The sequence below is a fragment of the Caretta caretta genome, chromosome 15, assembly GCF_965140235.1.
Source record: "Caretta caretta isolate rCarCar2 chromosome 15, rCarCar1.hap1, whole genome shotgun sequence".
Lineage (NCBI taxonomy): Eukaryota > Metazoa > Chordata > Testudines > Cheloniidae > Caretta > Caretta caretta.
The window spans coordinates 29,528,310-29,555,938 of record NC_134220.1 but is presented as its reverse complement, the minus strand read 5'-3'; the positions used below and the strand labels follow the sequence as shown (position 1 = coordinate 29,555,938).

The 27,629-nt window shown below is 41.0% G+C and overlaps 1 protein-coding gene across 8 annotated transcripts in view; it reads left to right on the top strand.

The window, feature by feature from the left end:
- The window catches only part of SVOP (SV2 related protein), a 42,505-nt gene extending 16,092 nt beyond the window's left edge, over window positions 1–26,413 (top strand). For 5 of the 8 annotated variants that reach the window (XM_048821562.2, XM_075120110.1, XM_048821561.2 and 2 more), the window contains exons 3-16: window positions 2,199–2,284; window positions 3,477–3,575; window positions 5,517–5,588; window positions 6,174–6,298; window positions 9,381–9,444; window positions 11,150–11,275; window positions 12,387–12,515; window positions 13,656–13,729; window positions 14,045–14,121; window positions 15,820–15,927; window positions 16,684–16,795; window positions 18,460–18,541; window positions 18,781–18,870; window positions 21,326–26,413. In XM_048821562.2, the coding sequence (XP_048677519.1) occupies window positions 2,207–2,284; window positions 3,477–3,575; window positions 5,517–5,588; window positions 6,174–6,298; window positions 9,381–9,444; window positions 11,150–11,275; window positions 12,387–12,515; window positions 13,656–13,729; window positions 14,045–14,121; window positions 15,820–15,927; window positions 16,684–16,795; window positions 18,460–18,541; window positions 18,781–18,870; window positions 21,326–21,532 (1,443 nt within the window). In that variant the 5' untranslated portion in view covers window positions 2,199–2,206 and the 3' untranslated portion in view covers window positions 21,533–26,413. The remainder of the gene's footprint in view (window positions 1–2,198; window positions 2,285–3,476; window positions 3,576–5,516; window positions 5,589–6,173; window positions 6,299–9,380; window positions 9,445–11,149; window positions 11,276–12,386; window positions 12,516–13,655; window positions 13,730–14,044; window positions 14,122–15,819; window positions 15,928–16,683; window positions 16,796–18,459; window positions 18,542–18,780; window positions 18,871–21,325) is intronic. The other 3 variants (XM_075120111.1, XM_075120112.1, XM_075120109.1) reach the window with 2 other exon arrangements.
- Window positions 26,414–27,629: the final 1,216 nt, after the last annotated feature.

Sequence of the window (27,629 nt, the reverse complement as noted above, 5' to 3'; positions counted from 1 at the left end):
GGCAATACAACTGACATACTGATCAGTTCAGATGAGTCAAAAGGTCAAATAAAAGCATATTTAGGATTTATTGCTTGATCCTGATCAGTGGGTTTGGATTGAGCCCTTGCAGCACTATTTCAGGAAGATGGAGGATAGTTAACTCAGTATGTTAATTTTGTAGTATACGTTCAATTACATGATGGTTGAAAGCTGATGGCATCTGACAGTTGTTTGGTAGCCTGCATGACACGAGTTGATGCAGATAGTTGAGTACTTAGTGGAATTTCTCCTAGCTTCTTTGTTTGGGGCATTTCAGCACTGAATACTAAATGTGCACATTTTTCTTTAGGTACTTGATTGTTACCTTTGGATAACACAATATAAATGTGACTAATTTAATTCAAAATGTTCTGTTGACCTAGTATTAACAATCACAGTGTATCTGGATATTTTTTGTTCATCCACTTCTGTTCAGTATTTTTCCTTACCGTTTTCCACCACATCTCTCTCCATATCCATAATGAGAAGAACACAACACCAGTCAGGAACACCATGGCCTCCAGGAGGGGAAAGATGGGAGAATTACCTGTTTGCTACCAAAAAAGCACTTTTACTGCCTTTGTAACCCTCCATCCTCCTTGGAACTGGGTCTTGGGTCACCACATCTTTCCTCTGTTTGAGAGGGCTGGATAACTTCCCTTTAGAACTGATCACTGCTGCTCCTAAATCATCTTGCAGGGCTCACTAGAGCAGTAACACATGGCCTGAGGATGAAGCCTCTGCAGTGTTGCTGGCTCCCACTTGTCCAGGGGGAGAAACTGAGCTGAGCATTCCAGCTTTTGTCTGCTGGGACAATTGCCAGCCAAGGGAGCTTATTTACTTAAGAGGTTGATGTAATTTGAATGCACTGTAGCACTTGGAGTGACTTGTAGACTGATTGCATAGTATGGGCTGTGTTTCTTTTCCCTTTTCTGTTTCTTCTCATTCAGTTATGGTGGAAGAAGTGGGATGGAATTATAATGTGATATGCCCTCCTTCTTTAGAGTATTTTATTTGGGGTTTTCTGGCTCACTGTGCATTTTCTCTGTTGCACAGTTGTGCCTTTCTATTTATTTATTTTACTCTAAGTTTCCCAAAATAATATTCAAACCTGGGTGAATCTCTCCAAAGAGCTCAGCGTACCAGGGAAGGTCTGGACATGCATTAATATGAAGAGAATTTCTGTTTGCGATCCGCCCTAAAGGAAAGCTCAAAAGCATTGAAGAGACATACAACCTACGGCAACACTGTGTCTCTCAGACACATGGATGTGAAACCACATACTGACTTTCTGAAAAATCTCAGCACTGGTTTATTTGGGACCTGACTTCCAGCAGTGTATTACAAGACTAGTTGAAGTTTTACTTTTTCTTCAATGAGGGCATTTTAATGGAGAAGTTGACTTTATATTTACTGATAGTTGGTATTGGTAAAACTTTGAGACTTAAACTGATTTCAACCACTACAAAAATAAAAATGCATTTATACTGACATCTTTTTATTCTAAATTTTAGACAGATGTGGTTTGTAATGTCCAAGATAGTAAACTGGAGATGTTTGATAGTCTTCAGATGAGACATAAAACTGTGGTCCAAAGCATGACCATTTGCAAGATTCAAAACCCTGGGGGCATTTTTAGAAACAGTATCAGTGATTGTCCACGTGTCCTGGCCAAAGTATCAACTCAAACCATTACATTCTACCTTCTTAGATTCCCTCTGTAATTTTAATTGGATAAAATATCCTTCACTTCCTGTCCTCTTGTATAGTATTGCTGTGTGCTGTTAAACAGCTGCTGTGCTTCACTCCAAAGAATGCTGCATTTCAGTGGTGGGTGAAGTGTCCCCGTTAAACTTAGCGTCAAGTCTTCAGCTTTTACAAATCATTGGAGCTCCTCCAAAGTCATTGGGACTACACTGATTTATATAAAAGTGCTGTATAAATGTAAGACATTATATTAATATTTAGAATTATTGTATTTGGGAAAATCCTTGAAGAGAATGAAAGTTTGCCTGAGTAAGAATTGAATAAAAACTAAATAAAGCCCTAAGGATTTAGCCTGTTATTAAATTATTATTATTAATTAGATGTATTATTAGAAGTTCTGTCTTAGAGTATGGCTCTTGTAGGAGGGAAAGGAATGCAGCGCTGAACCAGAATTGTTGATTCTTTTCTAGATACTTTTATGGTGGAAGATGCGGTGGAAGCCATCGGGTTTGGGAAATTCCAGTGGAAGCTCTCTGTTCTTACTGGATTAGCATGGGCAAGTAATTGTTGCCAAGGGCAATGGCATATCAGCCCCTCAAGGAATCCATGTAATACACTAATATCCACATGATGTATTCATGCTCGGGGACAAACACAAACAAACAAAAATGTAACGAACAAGGACTTGAAATGTTAATAACTACCAGAATGAGACCTAGCATGTGAGGAGAAAGCTGGTTAGGCTTTTTCTGTATGTCTTATAAGACAGGGCTGGAAGGAACCATTTGGATCCTGTACTCCAAAACTTTGCTTCAGTTAGGAAGGGTCCCAAATTACACGTACAGTAAATTAATCTCACTTTTCTTTAAAAACAAGCTAGAGATTTTTCCATATTTATCACATTAGGCAAAGTGTTCTATATTCTCTGTGAATTCATCATCAACATGGTTTTCCTGATAGCTGAATATATCCCTGTTGCACATCAGCCCAGTGCTTTTAGGGGTTGGTATCCAGGGCAAATGATTCTGTTTTCTATTCTTTAATTGTCAATATTTTACTTATAAAGAGCTATAATGCCCCTCCTCTGTAATATTTTTTGGCTAAACATGTCTAGATCCTTCATTTTCTAATTATTGTCTATATATAGGATTACAGTCTGCCCTGATTTATATCCCTGTGGGTAACTGAGGTAGATTTTGGCCCATAGATGATTTCTCAAAGTATTTGGACCAAAACCAGCGGTGATTATAAGTTATCGAGGTTATAAGTTATATGGCAATAAGTAGGTCTAACTCAGTCTGCTTTTAGGGGAGTCTAAAGCTAATACAAATCTTGCTAAGTAACCAGAAAAAGGAGCTAAAATAACTTAGACTCCCTGAGACTCACACCACCTTATGCACCACTTCTGAATTTGGCTCTTTGAATCCTACCTACTAAAAATTCTGATATCTCATAGGCTTAACTACTTTAACATAGCAGACCATTCCAAGGCTATGGGGGCAAAGAGAAATGAGTTTTGAAGTGCTCATATCCCAGTGTAAAGCTAATGCTCAGAAAATATAGTGCTTATTTCACTGCACTGTGCAAATCTGCAATACAATATCTGTCTTTCAAACTGCACTGCCATGTTATACCTCCACAGCAGGAATGGCTTCAGCAGGGAGGTGTTAACTTAAAAGAGGAATATAATTGGTTGTTATAATGATACTATTCAGGCAGTCATTATTTTTTCTTTATTGCCCTTCTAGATGGCAGATGCAATGGAAATGATGATTCTAAGTATCCTAGCTCCTCAGCTTCATTGTGAGTGGCGATTACCAAGCTGGCAGGTTGCATTGCTTACATCGGTAGGAAAAATAGCTGACAGCTCCTGTATTCTGTAAGGTTTTTATACTCATTGCTGTTCAGACATTATAGTTTATATCACAATGTAAAATCTGTTCATGGCCTTTGCAAAGGGGAGGAGACTAGACTAGTATGGATCTCTCCGACTTTGGCTCACTGGTGTTGTAGGAGCCTTTCTTTTTAAGAGACAGAATTTGAAAATATGAAACTCAGCCAGAACCGCAGATTTTGCCTTATGTGGGTTTCCCATTAAATGTAATTTCCAGCCAAACTTATAAATTGACCCAGGCTTATCCCAAAAAAACTCAGACGCCCCACTTTGACTCACAGAAAGGGTTTGTAAATTTTGGTCATCTTTTCAGAGGACCTGCTTTCTCACCCTGTTGGGAAAGTCTAAGCTCCTTTGTACATGGAAGGAGTGGGAGCCCTGGGGTAGAGTGGGATTTTCTGTTTGAGCTGGGCTCTCTAATAATCCTGAAAGTAGAGCCCTCAGAGAATGGTGCAACAGTGCTGGAAATGCAGATGGGCTTTAGGGATGAGAAAACCAGAGTGTAGGACATGGATGAGTGTGAATACCTTCTACTTACAATTATTGCTTCTTTGTGGCCTACAGCTTAACTCTCAAATTCCCATAACATTTTTCTCTCCCATGGCCTTTGATGGCATTTTTGAACTATACCGATATTGCACAAATTTGTAAATATGCTAAATACATTTAAATCAAATAGCCAGTGTAAACATCATGCCTTTCACCTAACTGACCTCAAACCAGCCCAGCTAAAGGAGGACCTTAGCCAGTGTTTCAGCATAGCACAGTTTTGATCTCAGTGTGTAAAAGGTCAAAAGGATGGAGTATCATCAAATGTGACATGAAAGCTGGTAAATGTATAACTTTTAGAAATGGACCCTTCCTTGCACCACATATTGCTTGAGGCTGCAGTTCTTTCTTAGATAAAACTCCCATTGACTTCAGTGGGATTTTTGGCCATGTAAAGACTGCAGGATCTCACCCGTGGGTGAAACCTGGTAGTTTTTGTCATTAACTTCAATGGGACAGGATTTTACCCTTATGTTTATTTGTGGAGTATGCTATATTTCCTGTAGTATCACTATTACTAAAGTACATTTTTTTCTTTAACATTATAATCTTTTTAATTGACTTCTCTGAAGTTGTAAAATCTAATTATGTCTCCGTTCAAGGACGGTTATATAACCTGTGAGACCAAACCTCACACAAATTGCTGGTGAAACTGTCAGAGGTTAGAGAGGAGCTGAGTGAGACATACCTAGTGTCACCAGGCATCCGGAGGAGCTCAAAGCTGCAAGGTATTGAGCACTCTAGCCTGATTCTGTAAAAAGCTTAAGGCCATGTTTACTTTTAAACATGAGTAGCCCCACTGAAGTCAACAGGACTGCACATGCACGTATGCTTCAGTGCTTTACAGGATCTGAGCCAGAATGCTTAGCATCTTGCAGAATCGAGCCTCAGATGAGTAGGATACCAGCATGCACACTGTAATGTCAGTCGCAGATTATCTCTGTGGACAGGGCCTTAATGACCTTTCATTTATTGGCAACTTACACTAACTAGTCGTTGTCTCATAATTCATTATCACTTTGTTTATCAAAAATATATGCGTTGGGTTTTCAGAAATACTCAGCATCAGTCTAACTGGTCCCATTGAAATCAATAGTAAAACTTCCATTGCCATCAGTGGGCATGGAGTTAGTCCATTGTTGAGTGGTTTTGAAAATCCTATTTTGTATATGTAAATCTCCTTTAATGGAAACTGGACCCACAGCACCTTAACATAATACAGTAGTGACAATGAATGTTTGAATTTTCTGGTTTGATGGTAAAGTTGTGCAGCTTTCTCTTCTGAGCTCTTCTCTGGAAATTTATACGTGCTGTTAAGAGGAAGACTATTTCTGATTTTCCACAGGTGGTGTTTGTGGGAATGATGTGCAGCTCTACACTCTGGGGAAACATTTCAGACCAGTATGGCAGAAAAACTGTAAGCCTCCAACTTTTACTGAAATAGGTGCCATTATAACACAGTTACAGTGCACTCCACTTCAGTGCATAACATTGCTGAATTGCATAATCCACATACTTGTACTAGAATCAAGCAGACCAAAGCCAACCCAGTTCCTGCTTCCAGTGAGGGCAACAGGGTTGTAACAGTAAATGAGAGCTGACAAAAAATAAAGAATGAAGTAAATAACTATCTGACTGTGTTATGAAATGAAGCATGTTTTCTTTAAAGAGAGTCTTTATGATATTCTGGGCTCAGGTTCAGCAATGCATTAAAGCACATGGTAATTGTCCATGTTGCACACAGTATACTTATTTGCTTGTGCAAACTACAGGGATTTTTGCCTAATGAGGGCCACAGGCACGCAACATTTGCACATATAGTTCTGAAGTCTCCTTTAACTATTTTGGGCCTAGCTTTATGAAACCCTTGGCTCCCAGCTTCACAAAACTATTCTCCTAGAGTACTTTCTATGCTTCCTGATTTAGGAGATCTGGGCATTAGTCTATAATTTTCTAATTTGTGTTACAGCATCATCCTTTTTCTGTTGTTTGTTAAATACAGGGGCTAAAGATCAGTGTGTTCTGGACCCTGTACTATGGGATCCTCAGTGGTTTTGCACCAGTATACAGTTGGATCCTTGTGCTCAGGGGACTGGTGGGCTTTGGGATTGGAGGGGTACCTCAGTCGTAAGTAAATATTCACGTTTCAAAATATTCTCTTTCCCGTTTTTCTTAACACTGAAATCAATGCTCCTGTGGAATTGTGTATGTCACTCTGTGTAGAGGCCTTCTGAAACTAAGTTCCTCTAAAGGTGTTGACACGAATGTATTAAACTCTAGGAAGGCTTTTGAAATGCACAGTATTTCTGTGAGGAGGTGATTAGACCCCTGATGACTAACACATCCTTCTGAACAAACTGGGTGTCTGAATTTAATATGGTCAGAAGCGTTACATACTTGTAAGTTCTATTGGATTTTCCTGTACTAAACTAAGGCAATTAGTCATTGATGTTCAGTCTGCAGATCTAGAGCAGGTTTCAGAGTAACAGCTGTGTTAGTCTGTATTCGCAAAAAGAAAAGGAGTACTTGTGGCACCTTAGCGATGAGACTTTAAAGCAGTCAGTGAGTTAGATCAGCCGCTTATTTTGGTGCTTTTACACAGAGCAAGTGGAGTGATAATCATTGGAGTTCTGCCTCCTTCAAGCAGACAGAGCAGAACAGACTGGATGCTTCTCTGTCCCTTCAAGTGTCTAGGAAGTGGGGTGAAGGCAAAAGGCACTAGCATCCCACTCTTGCAGCAGCAGGGAAGAGAGAACAGATAGTGTGAAACTCTCAAAGAGACGTAAAATAACCCAATAGCAATGGCTTGACATTGCATTTCCATGTTTGTATGATAAAATTGAGCCAATAAGTGATGATGCTGAATTGTGACAATACCAGATCATGACATGAACACTACTAATTAGAAGTAGGGCCAACCTGGTGCCCCCTTGAACTTTGTGAAACTTTGGATTCCTATCCAAATCTGAGCCTAAACTTTGAGCCTCAGGCCCATCTGTGTAATGGATCCAAACTGGAATTCCAAATCCAAACAGCGTCCAACTTGGAACAGTTTGAATAGCTTCATGGATGAGGCCTATCTCTGGTCAGAACAGAGAATCAGGACATAACTCCTTGACTTTGAGGCTCCCCTCACTTTGGAAGAGGCTTTCCAGATTTTCAGGGGGAAGACCCCTGCTGTAGCCTTTTAGTTGTAAATGGAAGGGAATGAGTGTAGCTGTTTACTCTCCCCTTCCCATTGACTGTATTCTCATTAATAATTGATGTGTTGCACCGCGAGAGGTGCTATTTCAGTGCCAGAGGAGCCTGACTTAGATTGATGGCTCATGGATTTGTTTACGAGATGAGTCAATATCCTGCGATGGCTGCAGCTTTTCTAGTGCCATTCCCACAAATCCAAATAAAGGAACCACTGCTCTGAGAGGCTTCTGTAATACTATTAGTATATTTCCATTGCTCTTTAGCCTCCCTCCAGTAAGACTGCTAATGACAGCAGTATGTGTGTAAACTAGGAAAGTCATTAATCTGCCACGTTTATTAAGTATGAGCCAGATTCCGCCACACAGCTCCCAATATGCATTACTAGAATGGGGCAGAAGAGCAAAAGAGGCACAGCATCAGAGTTAATGCTTTGCATGGCAAACACTTATGCAGAGATAAGTCCCAATTAATGCCATTTTGCAGAAGAAGAAAGTAAAGCACATGACTTTCCCAGGGTCACAAAGTGAGCCAGTTACAGAGGTCAGAATAGAACTCAGATCTCCTGAGCCCCTGGCCCGGACTCTAATTCTGAATGGTCTGATTGGCAAATGGAGAAATGTACTCACGGCGGCAGAAAGAGCTGGGGTTTGTTTTTTTTAATAGTCTTAGACAAGCTACAATATTGCATATGAGAGGCAGAATTTCTGTAGAGTGATTTAGTCCGTAGAGTCACATGATTGTATTATTGCATTCTGTAATGCATTTTGCGATAGAGTTTTTATGAAAGATGCTGTTTAAAATAATGCTTTGTACAATTAGAAATTAACATATTACATGTAGGAGCACATTTATCTGCATATGCATGAGCTGTATATAGGAATCAGTGGCCTCCAAGGGAATCTTACTATGAGATACTATGTGACACTGAGTAGGACATAATTATTAGCATTCACAGCATCCCATAGATACAAAAGTAGGAGATGCAGAGCATTCCCCTGAAAAGAACAACCCACACACAACTCTAATCACTGTACTCTATTACATTATATGGGGAATGCTCTGCATTTTATTACACTTGACTCTATTTCCTTCTGTTTTTTAATCACTGATTTAATATTTGATATTTGCAGTGTTATCCACTGATTAACTGAGCTCTGCAAAGTCACTGAGAGCTCAGACCTGCACCTCTGAAATCAGTAGGAGTTTTGCCATTGACTTCAAAGGTGGCAGTATTGGACCCTAAAGGTGTTTCAGCAGCAGATACAGGGCCTGGCAAGTCAATGGAATACAAATATGGTAGGAGCAGAGAAATACAAGTCCTAACAGACTGTTTAAAACAGACAGGACAAACCTTTGATTGGCTTCTGCCCCTTGCATTAATCCTCAGGAAACACTCACACAACAACTGTGCAATTCAAATGTATTGCCCTTTGGCACAGTGGGGTACAAAGGCATTGCAGAGAATCAAGTCAATTTTTTGAAATTCCAGCTTAATAAAGGAATGCAAATTATTTTATACGAGCAACAACAATCACAGCCTCAGGGTTTTCATCTCCTGAAGGACTGAAACCTAGCAAAGATGAGTGACCAGCAGTGAAATTCTCCTAACCAATTTAATTAAGCCCTGGGGAACTACCCTGCCCAGCAACTGTAGGAGTTATGCATTGAATCCCACTGTGTGAATGCCTGTCCAGACCAGAGCTCTGGGCAAATACACATCAAGGTCTGCTAGATCTAGCAGGTTTGAGTCCGAGGTTACAAAGCCACAGAGAGGATCAAATTCTGTCCTCCATTACACTGCTGCAGTCCATATTAAAGTAAATGAGATTGTGCTGGTGTAAATGAGAGAAGACTCTCATCCAGTGTCTGTAGTACTGCTGGCTGTGTGGGCTGGGAAGGGTTTTTATGTTGTCACTGTGGTTTGGCAGTTTTAATAGGAAACAAATCAAATGCCTGAATATAGCTCAGTGTGATAACATGACATTTTTCTCAATGTTTATCTTTACAGAGTAACCTTATATGCTGAATTCCTTCCAATGAAAGCTAGAGCAAAATGCATTTTATTAATAGAGGTAAGTGGTGTAGCAAGCTGTACTTGGTCCTTAGACTTGGAGGCCCAAATTCTGCTTTCAGTTGTGTCCATTTAATCCCACTGACCTTAGAAAATTCAAAACCGGCTACAAAACATAGATGGCTGAATTCAGCTCTCTATGCCAGCGTCAGAGAGAGCTGAATTTAGCCCATAAAGTGTTAAAATGGAAAAAAGTATGACTGCTTCATGGATGTTTGAAGGCAGCCAGGTGTTACTGTTGAGAGAGCTGTTACTTGATCTGCACTCAGCGGCTTTGAAAGGGCTGTCCCTGTGAAATCTTGTCCTCCCTGAATTCAAATAGCCTTTTAACAAAATTAATCTTCCAATATAATTGCTGCCTAGAATTAGTTTTCGTTGCCTGACCTTCACTAAGTAGAGTTCAGTAGATGAGCAACTCTCTTTCATGGTGCTGGTATTCTTTTACCCTCTTCTTGGTCTGGCTAGTTCTGAGCATTCTGGATCCATGTAATCACCCAGTGGAATCAGAAATTTATCCTAAGCATTGACTAGTTAGTTAACAGGAAAAGGAAATTAGTCCCTGAGGGAACTAAAAATCAAAGGGAAGAAAATATCAGATGGACCTGGGTGGCTTTCATGACAGAGTGTCCCAGCTCTGGCCTTACTAATAAGGGTCTCAATTCCTTCCTTTCCTTTGCAGGCAAAACTCCTGTTGGTTTTGATAGTTTTACCTATGTAAGGAGAACAGGACTCTAGATCTCACAGCAGTTTATAAGAATTATACTTAGAGAGAGATTATTATTATCCTAAGCTACTTTATTATGTCCGGGTATCAACTGAAGGGGATCTAGAATCATGTCTTAATCATTCACACCATAAGGAAGTTGCAGCTGTTTTGAGGAAACTGTAGGTGATGTGAAGTATATGTGGCCAAAATCTACTGTCAAGTGACATCATTGAGGCAGCCCCTGTAAATTGGAGCAGAATTTGGCCCATCAATCACAAATTAAGTGTTGACTCATTATTTACCTGTCTGCAGTTCTGCTGTAATAAATGAATACAGCACATTGATCTTGCTGAAGGTGAAATTTAACTGTTTGAAACCACCAACATGAGTAGCAGAAAATGTCCCATCATATGAAACCTTTTTTTTTCCTTACTCAAAGTTTTCAGTAACCTGAGTTTTAGAATGGAATATGGATTTACGAAATGCTTGGAACATAGGGAGAGTTATGGACAAAGTCTGAAGACAAAAGGTATACAAATATAGAAAAGCCCTCCCATATATGAAATATGAGACTATTTTATATAAGAAGCTGCCTCTGATACCAGTTTATTCGTCTACATTTAAACATGGCTTTCCAGAGAACATTGGTAATAAGTTTTCAGAGCTGAGCTCGTGGAACATGAGAGAAAATCCCATTCACAAATGGCAGGATTTCTCTTGGCTTACATCTGTGCACATTTTACATGTCTCATCCCTGATTCACCACCAATCTCTACGGTACAGAGTTTACAACAACAAATGCTGTATCTTGGCAGGGGATTAGACTGGATGACCATTGCAGTCCCTTCTAACCCTATGATTCTCTGATTGTAGAACTTCCAGTTGAAGAGGGCATTAATAGAGATGGTCCTTCTCCTTTTTAGTTACTGTGCTGTTATCAGTCATGCATCTCAGAATTCTTTTATCCCCCTTTGTGACCATTTCCTTTTTGCTTTTGCAGGTCTTTTGGGCCATTGGGACTGTATTTGAAGTCCTCCTTGCAGTGTTTGTGATGCCCACTCTTGGCTGGCGTTGGCTGCTCATTCTTTCTGCTGTTCCACTCTTGCTGTTCGCCATCTTATGTTTTGTAGGTATTCTTTACTGGAGAGATGTTTGTGCAGCAAATCTAACATTTCACAATAAAAATATAGTTAATATGGAGCCTGATTGAGTGGAATGTGACAGCAATGAGTTTCCTGATGGTACCCTGTTAATAAATCTGAAATTATGATGTAAATGATACTGCTTCAAATGATGCTGTTTCAACAGCTAGTAATAGTAGGCTTCTCAATGAGAGTTGTTCAGATGATGTAATGCTTGTAATCTGATGCCTTACTATAGAACGCTGGTAGTTTGGAGTTCTGTGAAATCAGTCAGAACTGGGATTCTCTCTCTAATTTACTCATGTAGTTTCAGTCAAATTCAGTGGAATCAACCTCTTACTCTTATTAAAATCAGTTATTTTCTGATTCATCTTGGGACCCTTAAATAATTTTACTGCAAGTCACAGCTTCCATCTAATCTGTTGTCAATTAAAAACTCTCAGAGCGCATGGCAATCTCAGCATGATATGCTATTTCTATATTACAGGTCAGATTCTTAAACAGATTCACATATTAGTGACACTTGAACTTGTCTACCCTGTTTGATGAAAGTATATGTGATAGCAACCCATTCCCTTACAAGCTATATATACACTCCTGTCTGAGTAATAATTTGACTGTTTGGCTGCTGTTATTTTTTAGCCATTGTCATTGGTTTTTCAGGAATCTCTCCAGATAATTACACAGGTGTTTTAAAATCTTATGTATTAAAAAAAAACTTTAAAAATGGACAATTTTGAATATCTTCAGACTCCTGCTAACTGATTGACTGTTTTGCCATTCCTGCTGTGAATGTAATACCAAAAAATTCCAAAGATATAGTCAAATCTTTCAAGAATAAAAAGCAACTAATGGAGGAGACCTCTTGTGGAATAGATTTAGGGATGGATGCCTGATGATATGATGAAAGTGATATCTGGAATTTCTTAAAGCCTGTTGCAGAAAGACAAATCTGTAATTCATCAAGGGCTGGTTCTGCAAGCCTTCGCATCTCATTGCAGTTAATGGGACTACTCACATCTGCCCCAGTCAGTTTATTGTCCTGTCGTTGACAATATTGTGTCTGATCTGATCTGCTGTGCTTTGCTTTCATAGTGGCTGCCAGAAAGTGCAAGATATGATGTGTTATCTGGAAACCAGGAGAAGGCTATTGCCACTTTGAAGCGGATAGCAGCAGAAAATGGAGCTCCAATGCCTCTGGGAAAATTAATCATTTCCAGACAGGTGAGTACAGGAAACAGACATATTAACAATACTGGATATAATAGAAACTGTGCTACTTTCACAAGTAATCAGTGTTAAGATTAATTTTCACATCTTTACCAGTAATAAACACTAATGAGAAGTGATCACATATGCTACATTAATGGGGAATTACACCAAGGGCCTCATTCTGATTTATACTAAAAATGGTGGTAGTGTAAAGGGGCCTTTAAAATGGGCATAAATTACATTTACGCTCACTTTTAGGCTTCTTTATACTGAGACTCAGACCATGAGAATACTGAAGGGCGCAAATCAGAACCCCAGATCTAAACACCTCAGAACTATATGTGGAATTTTGGATCCCAAGTTGAATCTGAATTTTGCAGCTAGCACCCATCTCTATAATGAGACAACCCCAAATCCCACCCCCAAACTTTGGGGAAGTTCTGCACAGGATGGCTTGCCTCTTTGTCCTTCAGAAATTCTTGGGCCAGCCAAAATTCTCCTGCTGAGAAGTGAAGAAATGCTTTGCTTGCTTTGGAGGTTTGGTTTTTAGGGTTGGATTGCAAAATGTTTTTTCTAAACCACAAAACTATGGATCAGATGCTCTCCTGTTCCAAGATCCATCCTGCACAGGAGATGGGGAGGAGAGTCATCAAGGAGGTGCTTACAGCCCCTTGACTCTCAAGCTGCCTTGGCCTCAGCCCCAACCTAAATTAGAGCTATCTAGAGGCTGTTCTAATTTACAGCAGCTACTAGCTGTCATTCCTAAGAGATCATACACCACCTGTGAATTGGCATAATAGAGCTGTGTCCCTCTCTACATGCTGACACTCTCTCTTCCTCCCCGTGTGCTAGGGTGGTATGAGCCAGCTCTGATGACTTTACACCAGCTGAGAATTTCTTCTGGCAGGGGAATTCTTAACTTGGCAGCTGCGACCAGATTGTGTCTCCTTTATACTGCTCGTGTGCATGAAGGGACCTGAACAGGGACTGAATATCTGGCCGTAAGCTGTGTAATATATATCAGATGGCCCGACATAAGAGTGGAAGCATGTGATTCCATGCAATCAAGTTTCCTCTGACTCTTTATGACCCGAACTCAATTTTAAATAGAAACCAAATCAAAGAGCTGTATTTTTGCTTGTTTCAAAACAGGAAGACCGGGGGAAAATGAGGGACCTTTTCACACCCCAGTTTAGATGGACAACATTGTTGCTTTGGTTTATATGGTAAGAGGAGATATAAACTGTTCAATGCCAGCATGCTTATGTATGTTTTTCAATGAGTGCATTTACAATATCGCTAAAATGGAGAAAATCTCACTCCCCTCAAACCTGCATGACACTGTAATTTCTTAAACCACCAAATAACATTCACTCAAGATCCAGTGGCCTATTCATTTTCTGGGTGGAAGTAGGAACCATACTTTAAGAAAGTATTTAATGGAAGTCCTCACTTCCGTTAGGTTCCATTTTGATTCACATTGCTCATTATATTATATGTCTGACCATCTCAGACTTCCTCTCTCATTTCCTTCCTCGCAGGTTTTCCAATGCCTTTTCTTATTATGGGTTAGTTTTATTAACTACAGAGCTCTTTCAAGCAGGGGATGTCTGCAGCAGTGAGTATTAGCTCTTCTCTTCTTTCTAAATATGCCCTGTAGATGAGAAAAAAAAGGTGGGATTCCTTTTATTGGACCAGCTTTTGCTGAAGGCTTGGAAAGGGTCACAATTTCTAGCGCACACTTTAGGAAACCTTGTTAAGAGTTTGTTAATTTTGAACATAAGTCAGCTCCTGTATCATGCTTGCTGCTTGATGCATAGGGGTTCTGTGGTGGCCACAGGAAGGATTCCCCAAATCCAAGTTGTGAAATAGCAGTGGAGCCTGCAAAGGAGGCTTATTAGAGACAAGTATCTATTCTTGTTGAGTAAAGTGTGATTCCATAAATGTGACTTTCCAGATTTGCCACTCCCAGGCCTAATTAGGTCTGAAATGGAGAAAATTGCCAGCTGCCATAGGGCTTCTGGGTGCTTGAAATGTAAAGAACTGCTGGGGGAAAAGATTTGCATAGAAATTCGGCATCTTTTCTGTTGCTTGTTGTGTTATTGTCAGTGTTTTAACTGTATAAAGAAGATCTTTAAAACTCCTTGAAAATTAGATTCCCCTAGGGAGAGTGTTACTGTGTTCTGAACACACTAAATTAGGGAACACACCCTGGTGGTTGGGAAATTATACAAAGGGGACGGGTATTGCTGTGAGAAGGTATCAATTCAGGGTTTGCCTAGCAGCCTGGGAATAGAGTGAGAAATCTAACTCTGGATACTAGAAAAATGTGGGTAGTTATTGGGAGGCAGTGTGGTCTGGTGATTAAAATGCAGGTCTAGGAAACAAGACTACTGGTTCTTTTCCTAGCTCTGTCACTAACTTGCTGTAAGGCATTGGACAAGTCACTTCACCATTTAAGCCTCAGTTTCCCCACTTGTAATTTTGACCTACCTGGCAAAGTAGAGGAGTCTGTACTGGTAGAGCACACCTGCTTGTGCTACAGAGAATCACTCACACCCTGTGCTAGAAGGCGCTATACAAGTATGATGTGTTGTATGCTTTGGGTGAATGTGAGGAAGGTTAAAGACCTTTGGAAAGGGAATACAAAACACTATAGACAACTGACATTGACCTTGTATTTTAAAAGGAAGGATCATGAGAGAGGGTTTGGCAATAAGAACCAGGAAGAGGAGAGGAGTTTGGGTTAAAGGGGCAAACAGGAGTCCTGGTCTGTGGATCTCAGAATCATAGAACCATATGGTTAGAAGGGACCGCAAGGGTGTAGTCTAACCCCCTGCCAAGATCTTGTTTCAAGCAATAGAATAAATGATCATAATACTTTGCTTTTCTGTAGCACCTTCTATCCAAGCTTCTTGAATCTCTTTATGAATCCTAATGAGTTAACCGTCACAACCCTCCTGTGGTGTAGGTAAGATATTATTATCCCCATTTTACAATTGGGATTACCGACATCACTAGCCTGAGGTAACAGAAGCCTGTTCTGATTTAAAAAATAGTGTAAATCATCAGTCTGCAGGTCAGGGTTGCGTCCTACTAGAAGCAAGACTGCTTAGGAACAGTTTGGTTTTGGCTCGGTGTTCCGCATAGTCCGGTAAAGTGCACCTGCTGTGCTGCTGAATTCCAGCCACATCCACTCCACTGGTTTCAGCAGCAAGTTTACAGAATCACAAAAGCACAGCAGGCGTATGGGAGGGTCAGCAGAGAAGAGATTACTTAAAATATCAACAAGTGCTTCTTCTTTCTCCTCCCACAGTTTCCAGTAGAAGGAAAGCAGTTAAGGCAAAATGCAGCCTGGCCTGTGAGTATCTGACAGAGGAAGACTACACTGATCTGCTCTGGACCACTTTGTCGGAGTTCCCAGGTAAGTGACCGTATAAGTGCCGGTGTATCCCTGAATGGAGGCTTACTGCAGAAGCAGTCTCTGGAAAGTGTCTTGAGAAGCCACAGTGGCCAGTCTGGTTATGGCTCCAAATCCAAACTGCGTGCCATGTATTCTGAGGCAGAGTAACAATTCAATAGGATTTTATCATCCAATTAATTTCTGTTGAAGCAGCAGAGTCATATAAACTTTCTTCCAGATGTTGGCTTTCCAGAATTATTTTTAAAGGATCCTGGGTATGGTTACTCAGTGTTGGACCTGCTTCCTTCAACCCCTTCTGTGCACAGCCTTGCACACCATCAGAGCCATGACTTTTAAAGTCACCATTATTTAAATGAGCAGTGTGACAATAGAGCAAGAAAGATAGGTGACATATGGTAGCAATATGAATATTGTTCCATTAGACTTATAACTATATCCCTAGGTATTAATCGGCTTGAGATGGCATATCACAAGGCAGTGAGTCAGCATATTATCACTGCTCTGGATTAAAATCTCAGCTCAGAGAAATCCAGCTCTGGTGTGAGTGCAGTTCCATTGCCTGTGTTATACATGTTTCGTCCATGGAGAACCCCCTTCCCTTGGATCGCCAGTCTGACTCCTTTCCTTGCAACAGGTTCACACAAAAAGGAAATAAATTACAAAGCCAAATAACATTGTGTGGTAATTGCTGGATGCTGCAGCTCAATCTGAACTCATTCCACAGATGTGGGCCAATCAATTTCTCTTCCCATACAGGTGTCCTGGTGACCCTATGGATTATTGATCGGATAGGCCGTAAAAAAACCATGGCGCTGTCCTTTTTTGTCTTCTCGTTTTGTAGTCTTCTGTTATTTCTCTGCGTTGGAAGGTACGCAACACAAAGTGAAAACTAAACCCTGATTCATTTACTCTTCCATATGGGACAATAGGTTGAAGGTGATGGTTTTAAGAGTCAAGAACTGACCAAGTTAATTTGTGAAAAGATTTCAAAGGAAAGTTAGGCTTTTCTCTACAGAGTGTTTAGAAGAAAAATAAAAGAGGCAGGTGGGGAGAAAGCCTGTCTTTTCCAAAGTCCGGTGTTCAGAATATGCCAAAGGGGGTAATAGTTGACATCAAAGTAGGAAATAGCTCTCTGAAAAAAGTTCTAAATCAAGTCTTGTGCAGTGGGTCTCAACTACCGTTACATGTAGTGATGCTGGTATCTCTAGTTTTGCAGTTAGTTATCTAGGTTTCCCCCTTGCCAAATGAATGATGTACCTCTGGGCTGGAATCCACTGCTGTGTACCTGCCTCCCATTCAGTTACTCGTGCCAATTCGCAGCAGAGCTTGGCCTTTAATTGTAAGACTGGGGTTCAGAGCAGTCTAAGCCGTGTTATGGATTAGAATGTGCAATTATAGGGCAAGTGATCGGCACTGACTAGTGAAGTTGAGGTGTTGGCCTGGAAAACTGGTACATTTGACCTAAGAATTTAGAAATTACTGCACTGCTGGAAGGAACCTGTATTTTGGCATTGCAGCCAGTTTGGGCCCACTTTTCCAAAGAGCTCAGGGCTAAATTTTTGACTGCTCAGAACCCACAAATGAGGCCAGATTTTCCAAAGTTCACAGCACCCAGCGTCTTCCATTGTGACACTTATGGCCAGATTTTCACAAGAGCTGAGCACCCACCATTGACTCAGGGCGCTGAGCTCTTTGGAAAATCTGCCTCTGATTATGAGTGTTGGGCCTTCTGGAATATTTTGGCCTTCCTGTCACTTGTGCACAGTTCTTTCTCTACTCTGGGGCTGAGGGTGGGGGGCACAGAAATGGCATCTTAGTTGTTGCTGGACTGTTTTGTGTAGAGAGAGCTCCTAGAACACTTTCAGGCACTGTATAAATAATAATAATAAATCCTAACAATATGAATACATAACCAAGTGTGTCCAATTTCACACCTTTACACAGGAAGCCCACAGCCTGATTCTGATCTCATTTACTCCAATTGTGCTCCAGTTGAGTTATCCCAGTGTCAGACTAATGTAAGGTCAATCATTTAGTGCATATTTTCCTCATCCAAATATCTTTAGGCTGGGACTAGTACATGTAATTTACTTCACTGGTCACTGGCTGTTGATAGGTTTCAGAGTAACAGCCGTGTTAGTCTGTATTCGCAAAAAGAAAAGGAGTACTTGTGGCACCTTAGAGACTAACCAATTTATTTGAGCATGAGCTTTCGTGAGCTGTAGCTCACGAAAGCTCATGCTCAAATAAATTGGTTAGTCTCTAAGGTGCCACAAGTACTCCTTTTCTTTTGGCTGTTGATAGTGCTCAGTCGAAATGCAGACTCTTAGAAAAGCCCAGGTGTCTGTAGTGATAACAGATTTTTTGGAACCATCCTTGCATTAAAGGTCCAGAAAAGTGGAGGAGGGTCAATAAAAAATAAAATGGATCTAGCTAATAAAATTTAGCATCTTTTTTTAATTGCTACTTGTCTCTAAATTCAAATAAAGACTGAACTGAACAACCCAACCCCTGCTCTCCTTATTCTCACAGAAATGTTCTTACTGTGCTGCTCTTCATCGCAAGGGCTTTCATTTCAGGAGGATTTCAGGCTGCTTATGTTTACACTCCTGAGGTGAGTATGGTCATTTTTGTAACAAAAAGGTTTAATGGGAATGAGGCCCTGGTGGGACAGCTGAATTTTATGATCTTCTCATAATAGGCCTTATACAGGCTACAATTTATTAAGCCATTATGTTGTCTGAGAGTTATAGACCTGACAGAATTTACATTTAGTATCACTCTTTGATAAAGAGATGTAAGGTAGGAAGAGAGCTGTATCCTAGGGTTAATGTGCTGATGCTTTGTCTACAGGTTTATCCAACAGCTACTCGTGCTCTGGGCCTAGGAACATGCAGTGGAATGGCCAGAGTGGGAGCCTTAATAACTCCATTTATTGCACAGGTAAAAATCCCTCTCTTCCAAACATTTTAGTAGCACAGGAATGCGATGGATAAAACGGCCTTTCTGTATTAAGGGCCAGTTGATGGCAGTCCTCCCCAAGTATGTTGGAGTGGAGGAAGTACATTGGTGCCTGTCAGAGGGTGAGCTAGCCCTTTAAGGGAGAGCTGGACTCAGCCTCTCCTGTGACTGATTTACCTTTCAATCCAGGGGTCACATGATGGGAGCATGTGAGTAGGAATCAGGCCTGCTGGGGGATATAAGGACAGTCTGAGGTCAGTTGTGGGAGAGTCTCAAAGCAGGTAAAGGGGCTTTGTGAGTGGTTCCATGCAGGTGGCTTGCAGAGTGCAAACCTGCAGGGAGCAGGAGCCAGCTAGGAAAGGCTGGGGTGGGAACAAGCCTCAGCAGGGATAGGACTAAGAACCCTGCACCAAGGGCCCTGCCCTCACAGAAGGCTGCATGGAAGACTTGTGGTGTTTTGAACTTCATGTAAATAAATCAGACTGCTAAAGGGGAGGGTTATTGTGAAAATACCCACAGGGAGAGGTCTGACTAACTGGGGAAGAAGGGAAACTGAGGCAGTGGGGGGCACCTGAAGCCAAACGAGGTTAGCCCCTAATGTAGTGCCCTTTTCCCACCATTGCTCCCACACAGTAGAGACCCATACATGACAGTATAGGGTGCCATTAACACTGCTCATAGTGATCAGTATCTCAGGAGGACATAGGCTAGAAGGGTAGGGCCTGGCCATTGCCCCATTATCTCTACACATTGGGAATTGACTGGAGACCTGTGCTTCATCTGAGCTAGATGTCTGCTCTCCCCACCGCATACCAGGAGCACTGTACCTTCTTGAGTCTCCACAGGCATAATGCACTCAAAAACCCACACTTGGGTGGCCTACCTCTTCCCATGCTATCCCAAGGGATGCGGATTCTGAGAGTGTCACTGAGCCTGAAGTGGATTCCATCTGTAGTAGTAGTCACCACACCACTGAAAGGGGATTGTTGCACTGGAGAGGGTGTGTGCAGGGCAACCAAGATGGTAACAGGTCTCCACGTTTTTCTGATCTTTGAACCTTGAGAGAGATGATCCATTTCTCATAAGAACATAGGAACGGCCAGAGTGGGTCAGACCAGTGGCCCATCTAGCCCAGTATCCTGTCTTCTGACAGTGACCATTGCCAGATGCTTCAGAGAGAATGAACAGAACAGGGCAATTTCAAGTGATCCATCCCCTGTCATCCAGTCTCAGCGTCTGGCAGTTGAAGGTCTAGGGACACCAAGGGCATGGGGTTGCATCCTTGACTTTCTTGGCTAATAGCCATTGATGTACCTATTTTCCATGAACTTATTTAATTCTTTTATGAACCCAATTATACTTTTGGCCTTCACAACATCCCCTGGCAAGGAGTTCCACAACTTGACTGTGCGTTGTGTGAAGAAGTACTTCCTTTTGTTGTTTTAAACTTGCCACCTATTGATTTCATTGGGAGACCCCTCGTTCTTATGTTATGGGAAGGGATAAACAACACTTCCCTATTCACTTTCTCCGCTCTCTTCATAATTTTATAGACCTCTATTATTTCCCCCTTAGTTGTCTCTTTTCTAAGCTGAACTGGAATATAGGAGACTTTAAAGTGATATAATATTAAAGTCAATAAAGAGGCATTTTTCACACTAGCCAGAGGATCAGGATTAGTTGATACAATCTGAAGAATAAGAAAATCAGAATAAGCAGGGAGCTCAGGCAAGATTTTTTCATTCAAAGGGCAATAACAAAAACAAATGGAATAAGCAGGCACAGAGAATGGTTGAAGTAGAGACTATTGATGACTTCCAGACACTGACATATATTTCTGTTAGCAATGGATCTGAGCCACTAAGTTCAGAGCTGAACCTTCCCAAAGCAGGTATTGTTCAGATATGGGGTTTTCATTCCAGTCCATCAGGACTTGCTGGAGAAGGAAAAGACTGAAGGACCCATTCAAAAGGGAGGGAGACAGTAAAAATGACAGAACTGACAAGTGGGTCAGTACGTGAAGTCTGAGAAGCTATTTTCTGTTCCTTATTTTATTTGCATGGTTGCAAATCACTTTCATGAGACTCCTAAGAGAGAGGGTAGCCTAGTGGTCTGACTACAGGACTGGGAGCCAGGAAGTCCTAGCTCTGACACTGGCCTTGGGCAAGTCAGTTAATTTCTCTGCCATGGTTTCCCTGTCTATGAAGTCAGAATAACATTAGCCTATCTCAGATGGGTGATGTGAATCTTAATCCAAGGTATTCTGTGTGTATTTAAGGGATAAGTATTATCTAAAAAGAAAGAAAAGTATGTAATATAGTGGCTTTTAAAAAGTGATGTTTTCCCCTAAAGGAGTTAACATTTCTACCCCAGTCTTGTTTTCTTTAGCAATGGATTCAGTTCGTCCTTTCTTACCCTTTCACTGACTTTCCCATAGGTGATGCTGGAATCTTCAGTCTATTTAACTCTGGTGGTTTACAGTGGATGCTGCCTGTTGGCAGCCTTGGCTTCCTGTTTTTTGCCCATTGAAACCAAAGGGCGTGGTCTGCAGGAGTCCAGCCACAGAGAATGGGGACAAGAGATGGTTGGGAGAGGATGCCACAACATGGGAGTCACCAGGTCAAATTCTGGATCACAGGAATGATAGGACATGAGCCCCCCCGCCCCCTTGCAAGGAAGGGTGAAACAAGCAAGAATTGTATTTTTAAAAACCAAGCGTATAAAGCCGACCGTGCTGTCACTGCCAATGTCATGTGTCAAAAAGCAGGAACTTTTGATTTGGACCTAAGCAAATTGTGTTTTTCCTACTCTTTGCTCACACTCATAAAAATTTACTTGTGTAATGAGAGACATTTGATCAGGATGTCATTTGAAGTTCAGAGAGAAGGGGATTTTTAATAGTCTGTTGTGCTTGCATGGTCAGATACTGAGCTTAAAATGTCCTGTGTCAAGCAAATAGCTAACTGAATGCAATTCAGTATCAGCTGTAATTTAAAAAAAAAACTACTTTTGATGCCTAAACGCAAAAGATTAATATTTACTGTGTACCTGGCATAGCACACGGTGGGTTCCATACACTACAGAATAGGGTTTTTAAATTAGATGCCTGCCTTGCACTTTTTAGACATCAACAACAACATGTTGTAACAGCAAACCAACCAATGCTTTCCAGTTCCCTTGCCTATAAGTTCTGTTCCTTGGAAATTACCAGGCACTGAGAAGGTTGTTTGGAACGTATCTTGAGTGTTTGCTTTCCTCAAGGCAGAGTAGTTTGAGTCTGTGAAGAGTGCTGTTGGATGTAGAGATGGGACATTATATAAGAAATGTAAATTCTAGCGGTTTGGAACAGAATTTACCTTTTGCCAGAAGCATTGAGCCCTCTGTCTGTTGCATTGGTGAAGACTGCTTCAGCTGTCCTGATGTCTCTGTGTGTGTGGAGATGCACGCTGTGGTTTACTGCATGGGTCCAGATATGTTTCTGTTCAATTTGCGTAAGTACATTCCCATAGTGGTGTAGCCAATGCCTATGACACAAATGTCTTAATCTGAACAGCTGCTTGTAGCACTTTCGATGGAACTGCCTTCATGTGTCTCCCAACAGGAGCAGGTTCTCTGTCAGCTGGGTAGAGCTCTAGGGTAGCTGCCAGTTGTACATGGAATGTAATGGCAAGTTATGAAGGAATGTAACTGACGTCATATCTTAAATGAGAAGAAGTCCTGGGAAGAGCTATACCAGTGTCATCAGCAGAAGATTGACTCTCCCCTAGCAATTTTGGTGTAGTTGATACAGTTCTTTCTCTCACCACAGGGAGTGGTATAGTTCAGGTGAGGACAACTCAATTCATATGTACTATCTGTGTAGCCTTTTGGTTTGTAAGGAATCTGTCTGAGAATGGGGATTCAGATTTCAAAACTTGATGGATGTAAAGCAAAGAAAGGTGTAACAAAATCAGACAGTTATCATCCATGGGTCTTGGTATTTTTCCAGAAATCCAGCCTATGGAATACACCATCAGATGTAACTGAGAGGTACTTAATTCTAGTCGCTAGGCTGTGGGAAGCCATGTGTTTTCCATAATATGTCTGGTCAGTCGTTTCACAGAAATATAGGGTTGTGCATGCTATGGATTTTGCACAAGACCATATTTAACTACATGGTGGATCAAGCCATTCCCTACAAAGGCCTTTTCTCTGGGGCTGAAATAGTTCACTGAGTATGCCGATGGGTGCAAAATAAGAGAACACGATCTACATGTGATATATGCCATCATGTGCCAGCAATGCCCCTCTGCCATGTACCTTGGTCAAACTGGACAGTCTCTACGTAAAAGAATAAATGGACACAAATCAGACGTCAAGAATTATAACATTTATAAACTAGTTGAATACTTCAGTCTCTCTGGTCACTCGATTACAGACCTAAAAGTGGCAATACTTCAACAAAAAAACTTCAAAAACAGACTCCAACGAGAGATTGCTGAATTGAAATTAATTTGCAAACTGGATACAATTAACTTAGGCTTGAATAGAGACTGGGAGTGGATGGATCATTACACAAAGTAAAACTATTTCTCCATGTCCCCCCCCCCCCCCCACCTCCCACTGTTCCTCAGATGTTCTTGTCAACTGCTGGAAATGGCCCACCTTGATTATCACTACAAAAGGTCCCCCCCACCCCCGCTCTCCTGCTGGTAATAGCTCACCTTAAGTGATCACTCTTGTTACAGTGCGTATGGTAACACCCATTGTTTCATGTTCTCTATGTATATAAATCTCCCCACTGTATTTTCCACTGAATGCATCCGATGAAGTGAGCTGTAGCTCACGAAAGCTTATGCTCAAATAAATTTGTTAGTCTCTAAGGTGCCACAAGTACTCCTAGGCTGTTTAACTTATACCATTATATGAAATTACACATGGGAAATTCCTTAAAGGAATTTGAAGATCTCCAAATTACCAGGAAAGGCCAAGTCAATTGTTGGCATTCTGCCTGGAGGTGTCTTATGGTGCAGGAGGTGTAAGACTGACAAGGGACCCAAAGTCTAAATATTCACCTAGCATTAAATGATGGTGGTTACAATGAAGTACTCCAGAAATAGCTGGCTGATCTGAACAGGTTAATGTTACATTTTCGTATTAATGTTAATATGAAAATGTACTTCACTTCAGAGATATCCAGCTTTATATGTGTTTGATGTCATAGGAGAATGTTGTCCATTTCTAATACTAACACTTTACATTGGTATGAGTATCTCTGCCTGTCTATTAGTTCGGTATTCAGTGTTGACTCTCCAATATGCTAAAAGTTCCAATCAATCTAAAGGAGGGGTTCTCAAACGACCTTGCACCATGACCCCCTTCTGACAACAAAAATTACGACAAGACCCCAGGACGGGGGACCGATGCCTGAGCCCGCCTGAGCCCCAGCACTCCGGGCGGGGTGCCAAGCTGAAGCCCAAGGGCTACATCCCCAGGCAGGGGGCCTGTAACTTGAACCCTGCCACCAAGGGCTGAAGCCCTTGTGCTTTGGCTTTGGCCCTGGGCGGTAGGGCTCGGGATTCAGCCCCAGGCCCCAGCAAATCTAAGTCAGCCCTGGCCACCCCATTAAAATGGTGTTACAACCCACTGTGGGGTCCCGACCTACAGTTTGAGAACCACTGATCTAAAGCGAACAGAAAGTATTCTTAATCAGAAGACAATGGGAGTAGTTCTTTCTTATCTCCTCACCATTCAGATTCTAACTGGATATCCCTCCCTCATGTATTATGCAACTAGAGTGGCTCAGTGCTGCCCTCAAATTCATGTGGCACACCTGCTTGTTTACCTGGGGCTCTCATGGTAATGTACACAAAATATACAGCATGTTTCTGAGGGGAGAAACAAGCCCTGAATGGGTTTAAATTGCATATTGTAACATTCAGATAGCCAGAGTGCAACTCCTATTAGCTTTTGGATTCATGAGCACAGCTGTGTAAGATGGTCCCTGAACCTTGCAATGAGAACACTATATAGGGCCGAAGCCTGGTCTGTAATTTGGCACCTGTAACCAGTTGCAAGCACAAATGATAGAATTTAGATTGTTACCTGATGGTAAGCATGGTTAGACACCCAACTTCTATCATTTGTGCTTGCAGTGAGTTGCACTGGCAGTTAGTTGGATGCCCAGAATTGGAGACTCTTTTGAAAACTCGATTCATTGTAAGTGTGTTAGAGGAGAGAACATATGCATGAAACCTACAACCTCACAGGATTGCTGTGTTAACAGGCTAGCTAATGAGCCTTTTAGCTTGCTATTGAGCTCCCCCTCTACTTAAAAATCTACTTCTGCCTTTCAAATGGTCATATGCACACACTGCTTTGATTTTTGAGTCAGCATTCAACAGTTTGAAGATATGATATTGCAATGGCCTTCAAAATGTGCATTCAGAGAGTTTTATGTGAAGTGTATGTGTGTGTGTGTGTGTATATATAAGTGTGTGTTTATATACACACACTTCCAATAAAATATTTCATTTTAATAGATATTTATAGGCTATGTAAAGGCTTTTAATCCTGTTGAGAAGCTGGTACCTGTTTAACCTATGACATTTACAATATTACAAAAAGCCATTTAGAGGCATTTTTGATTTTCATTTTATATAAATGCTGCATTGAAAAATGTACCTTGCTATAAAAATACCAGGATCAGCCCTGCTGAAGTAACTATAATTCATAGGCCTTCAGTCAAGAGCAGTGGTCCCTACCTGAGGCCTGATGGAAAGCCCATTAAAGTCCATAGGAGTGTTTCCACTGACTCCCATGCCCTTTGAATCAGACTCCAGGTAAAAGGGGACAGGATTGGGCCCTTAAGAGCTGATTCTGTGTCACTGAAGTCAATAGGAGTTTTGCTGCTGACTTGAGTGGGAGCAGGATCTGGCCTTTAAGCAGCTCAAGTGAGTGTCCCTGAATGTTGTTAATAATGGAGGAGGATGTTCCAGCATGTCCATTGAGAAAAGCTGAAGAACATTTCAGTTGATGCACTATAGCCTATAAATAGTCACGTCATATTTTGTTAATATGGCAACATTATTAATGTAGATAATTAAGCTTCCAAAGATTTTGTTTTAAACACTGTTGTGTATTTTTCACTGGGGAAGGAATTAATATATCTAGTTCATTTTAAAAAATAAAATAAAATGAGATCATTTTGAATTAAACTTAGGAGCAAACAGAATTGTGGGGTTCACAGATACGTTAACTGTCCAATTAATTAATGTGCAGAGCTGTTGTGGGGAACGTAATTCTCCCAGCATGCTCTGACAAGTGATTTAGTATTCCTAAATGCTTGCTGAAAGAACATTGAATGTTATCTTGTGTTTGAATGTACAGTTTCTAAGCTGGATACATTTTAATGTTTAAAAAACTTTGTGTATATTGAGCTTGTTGTACAATATTCATTTTGTTCCTATGTTAATAATGCAACATTGGATAGTTTGATTCCACACTTGATATTTTATGTTGAATAAATTAATAGTTTTTACAGTAATGATGCTTTTGCTGCCCTAGATGTGTAATCCATTATGGGACCTTGATAACTGCAGGTGTTATGAAGGGTCAGTAGTTTCACAGGATATTTGTGTCCTGATTTTTAGATATCCTAGACATCTGAAACTCCCACTGATTTCAGTTGGATCTGTAGGTTCTAAAAATTAGACCCTTAATTGTGTATTTGTTTTACACTTGAAGGGATACTGTAAGGTGAAAAATTACACGTTTTCTTAACTCCTTTATAAATAACCCATAGCTTATGAAAACTGAATGGGCTTTAAAGACTTGATTTACTTTTCATTATTTAAGATCTTTGTTTACTTTTTGAAATGCACATAGCTTGTGCATTAGAATAGACTGTCCATCTGTAGTAACTTTCTAGTAGATTCCACTCTCATGTCCTCAGTGCTGCATACACTGCAAAGGAATGTTTATTTGTTAAACCTTCCCATTCAGATTGTATTTGATGGAAACATACTGGCTTTAGATTTTGCAAATGATTATTTTTATAAAATTTCAGGCCATATTTGACCTGACAATGTCCCTTTAACCCTCAAATGATTTATTCTCCTTCTGCTGTCCGGTAATTCACGGATGGAATTTCCTTCATATCTGGGTCAAAATGACCAATGGGCTTCAAGCACTCTGTAACCTGAGGTTGTACATTCTTAATGTGCAGCTACAGTAGAAGCCACAACCCATCTGGACGGAGACACCTATCTGCTGGGGTAGGAGTAAGCAATAGCTACAGAATGGGACTGGGTTGTGATGGTAGTGTCTGGGAGTGGACTGGAGGGTTAAGCTTTTGGAGGTTTCTCTGAACTTACTGGACTCTCAGGCCATTTCTGAGGCTCTCTCATCACTTCTTCCAGCGCAAGACCCTCCTTTGTTTCCAGGGAACATACTTATTGACATTTGACCTACTTTTGGCTTTGCTTCATGACAGTGTGTAATTGTTGTGGAGAACTGAGAGGCAAACAGTGCTGATTGGCAGCCCCTGGAGATTGGGATCTTTCGTCTACAGAGCAGGTACAAGGTGGACCACGGCAGTGCAAGCTTCCACCCCGCTTTCCCTGCTTATGTGCCTCAACCCTGAAGTAGGAAGGAAAATCTCCAGTTCTGTTCATCCTGGGAATCTCTGTTGAGACTGTTAGCAGAGCCTAGAGCTTAAGTGTAGCTTGTATACACTGAAATGAACAAATTATCTCAATTAC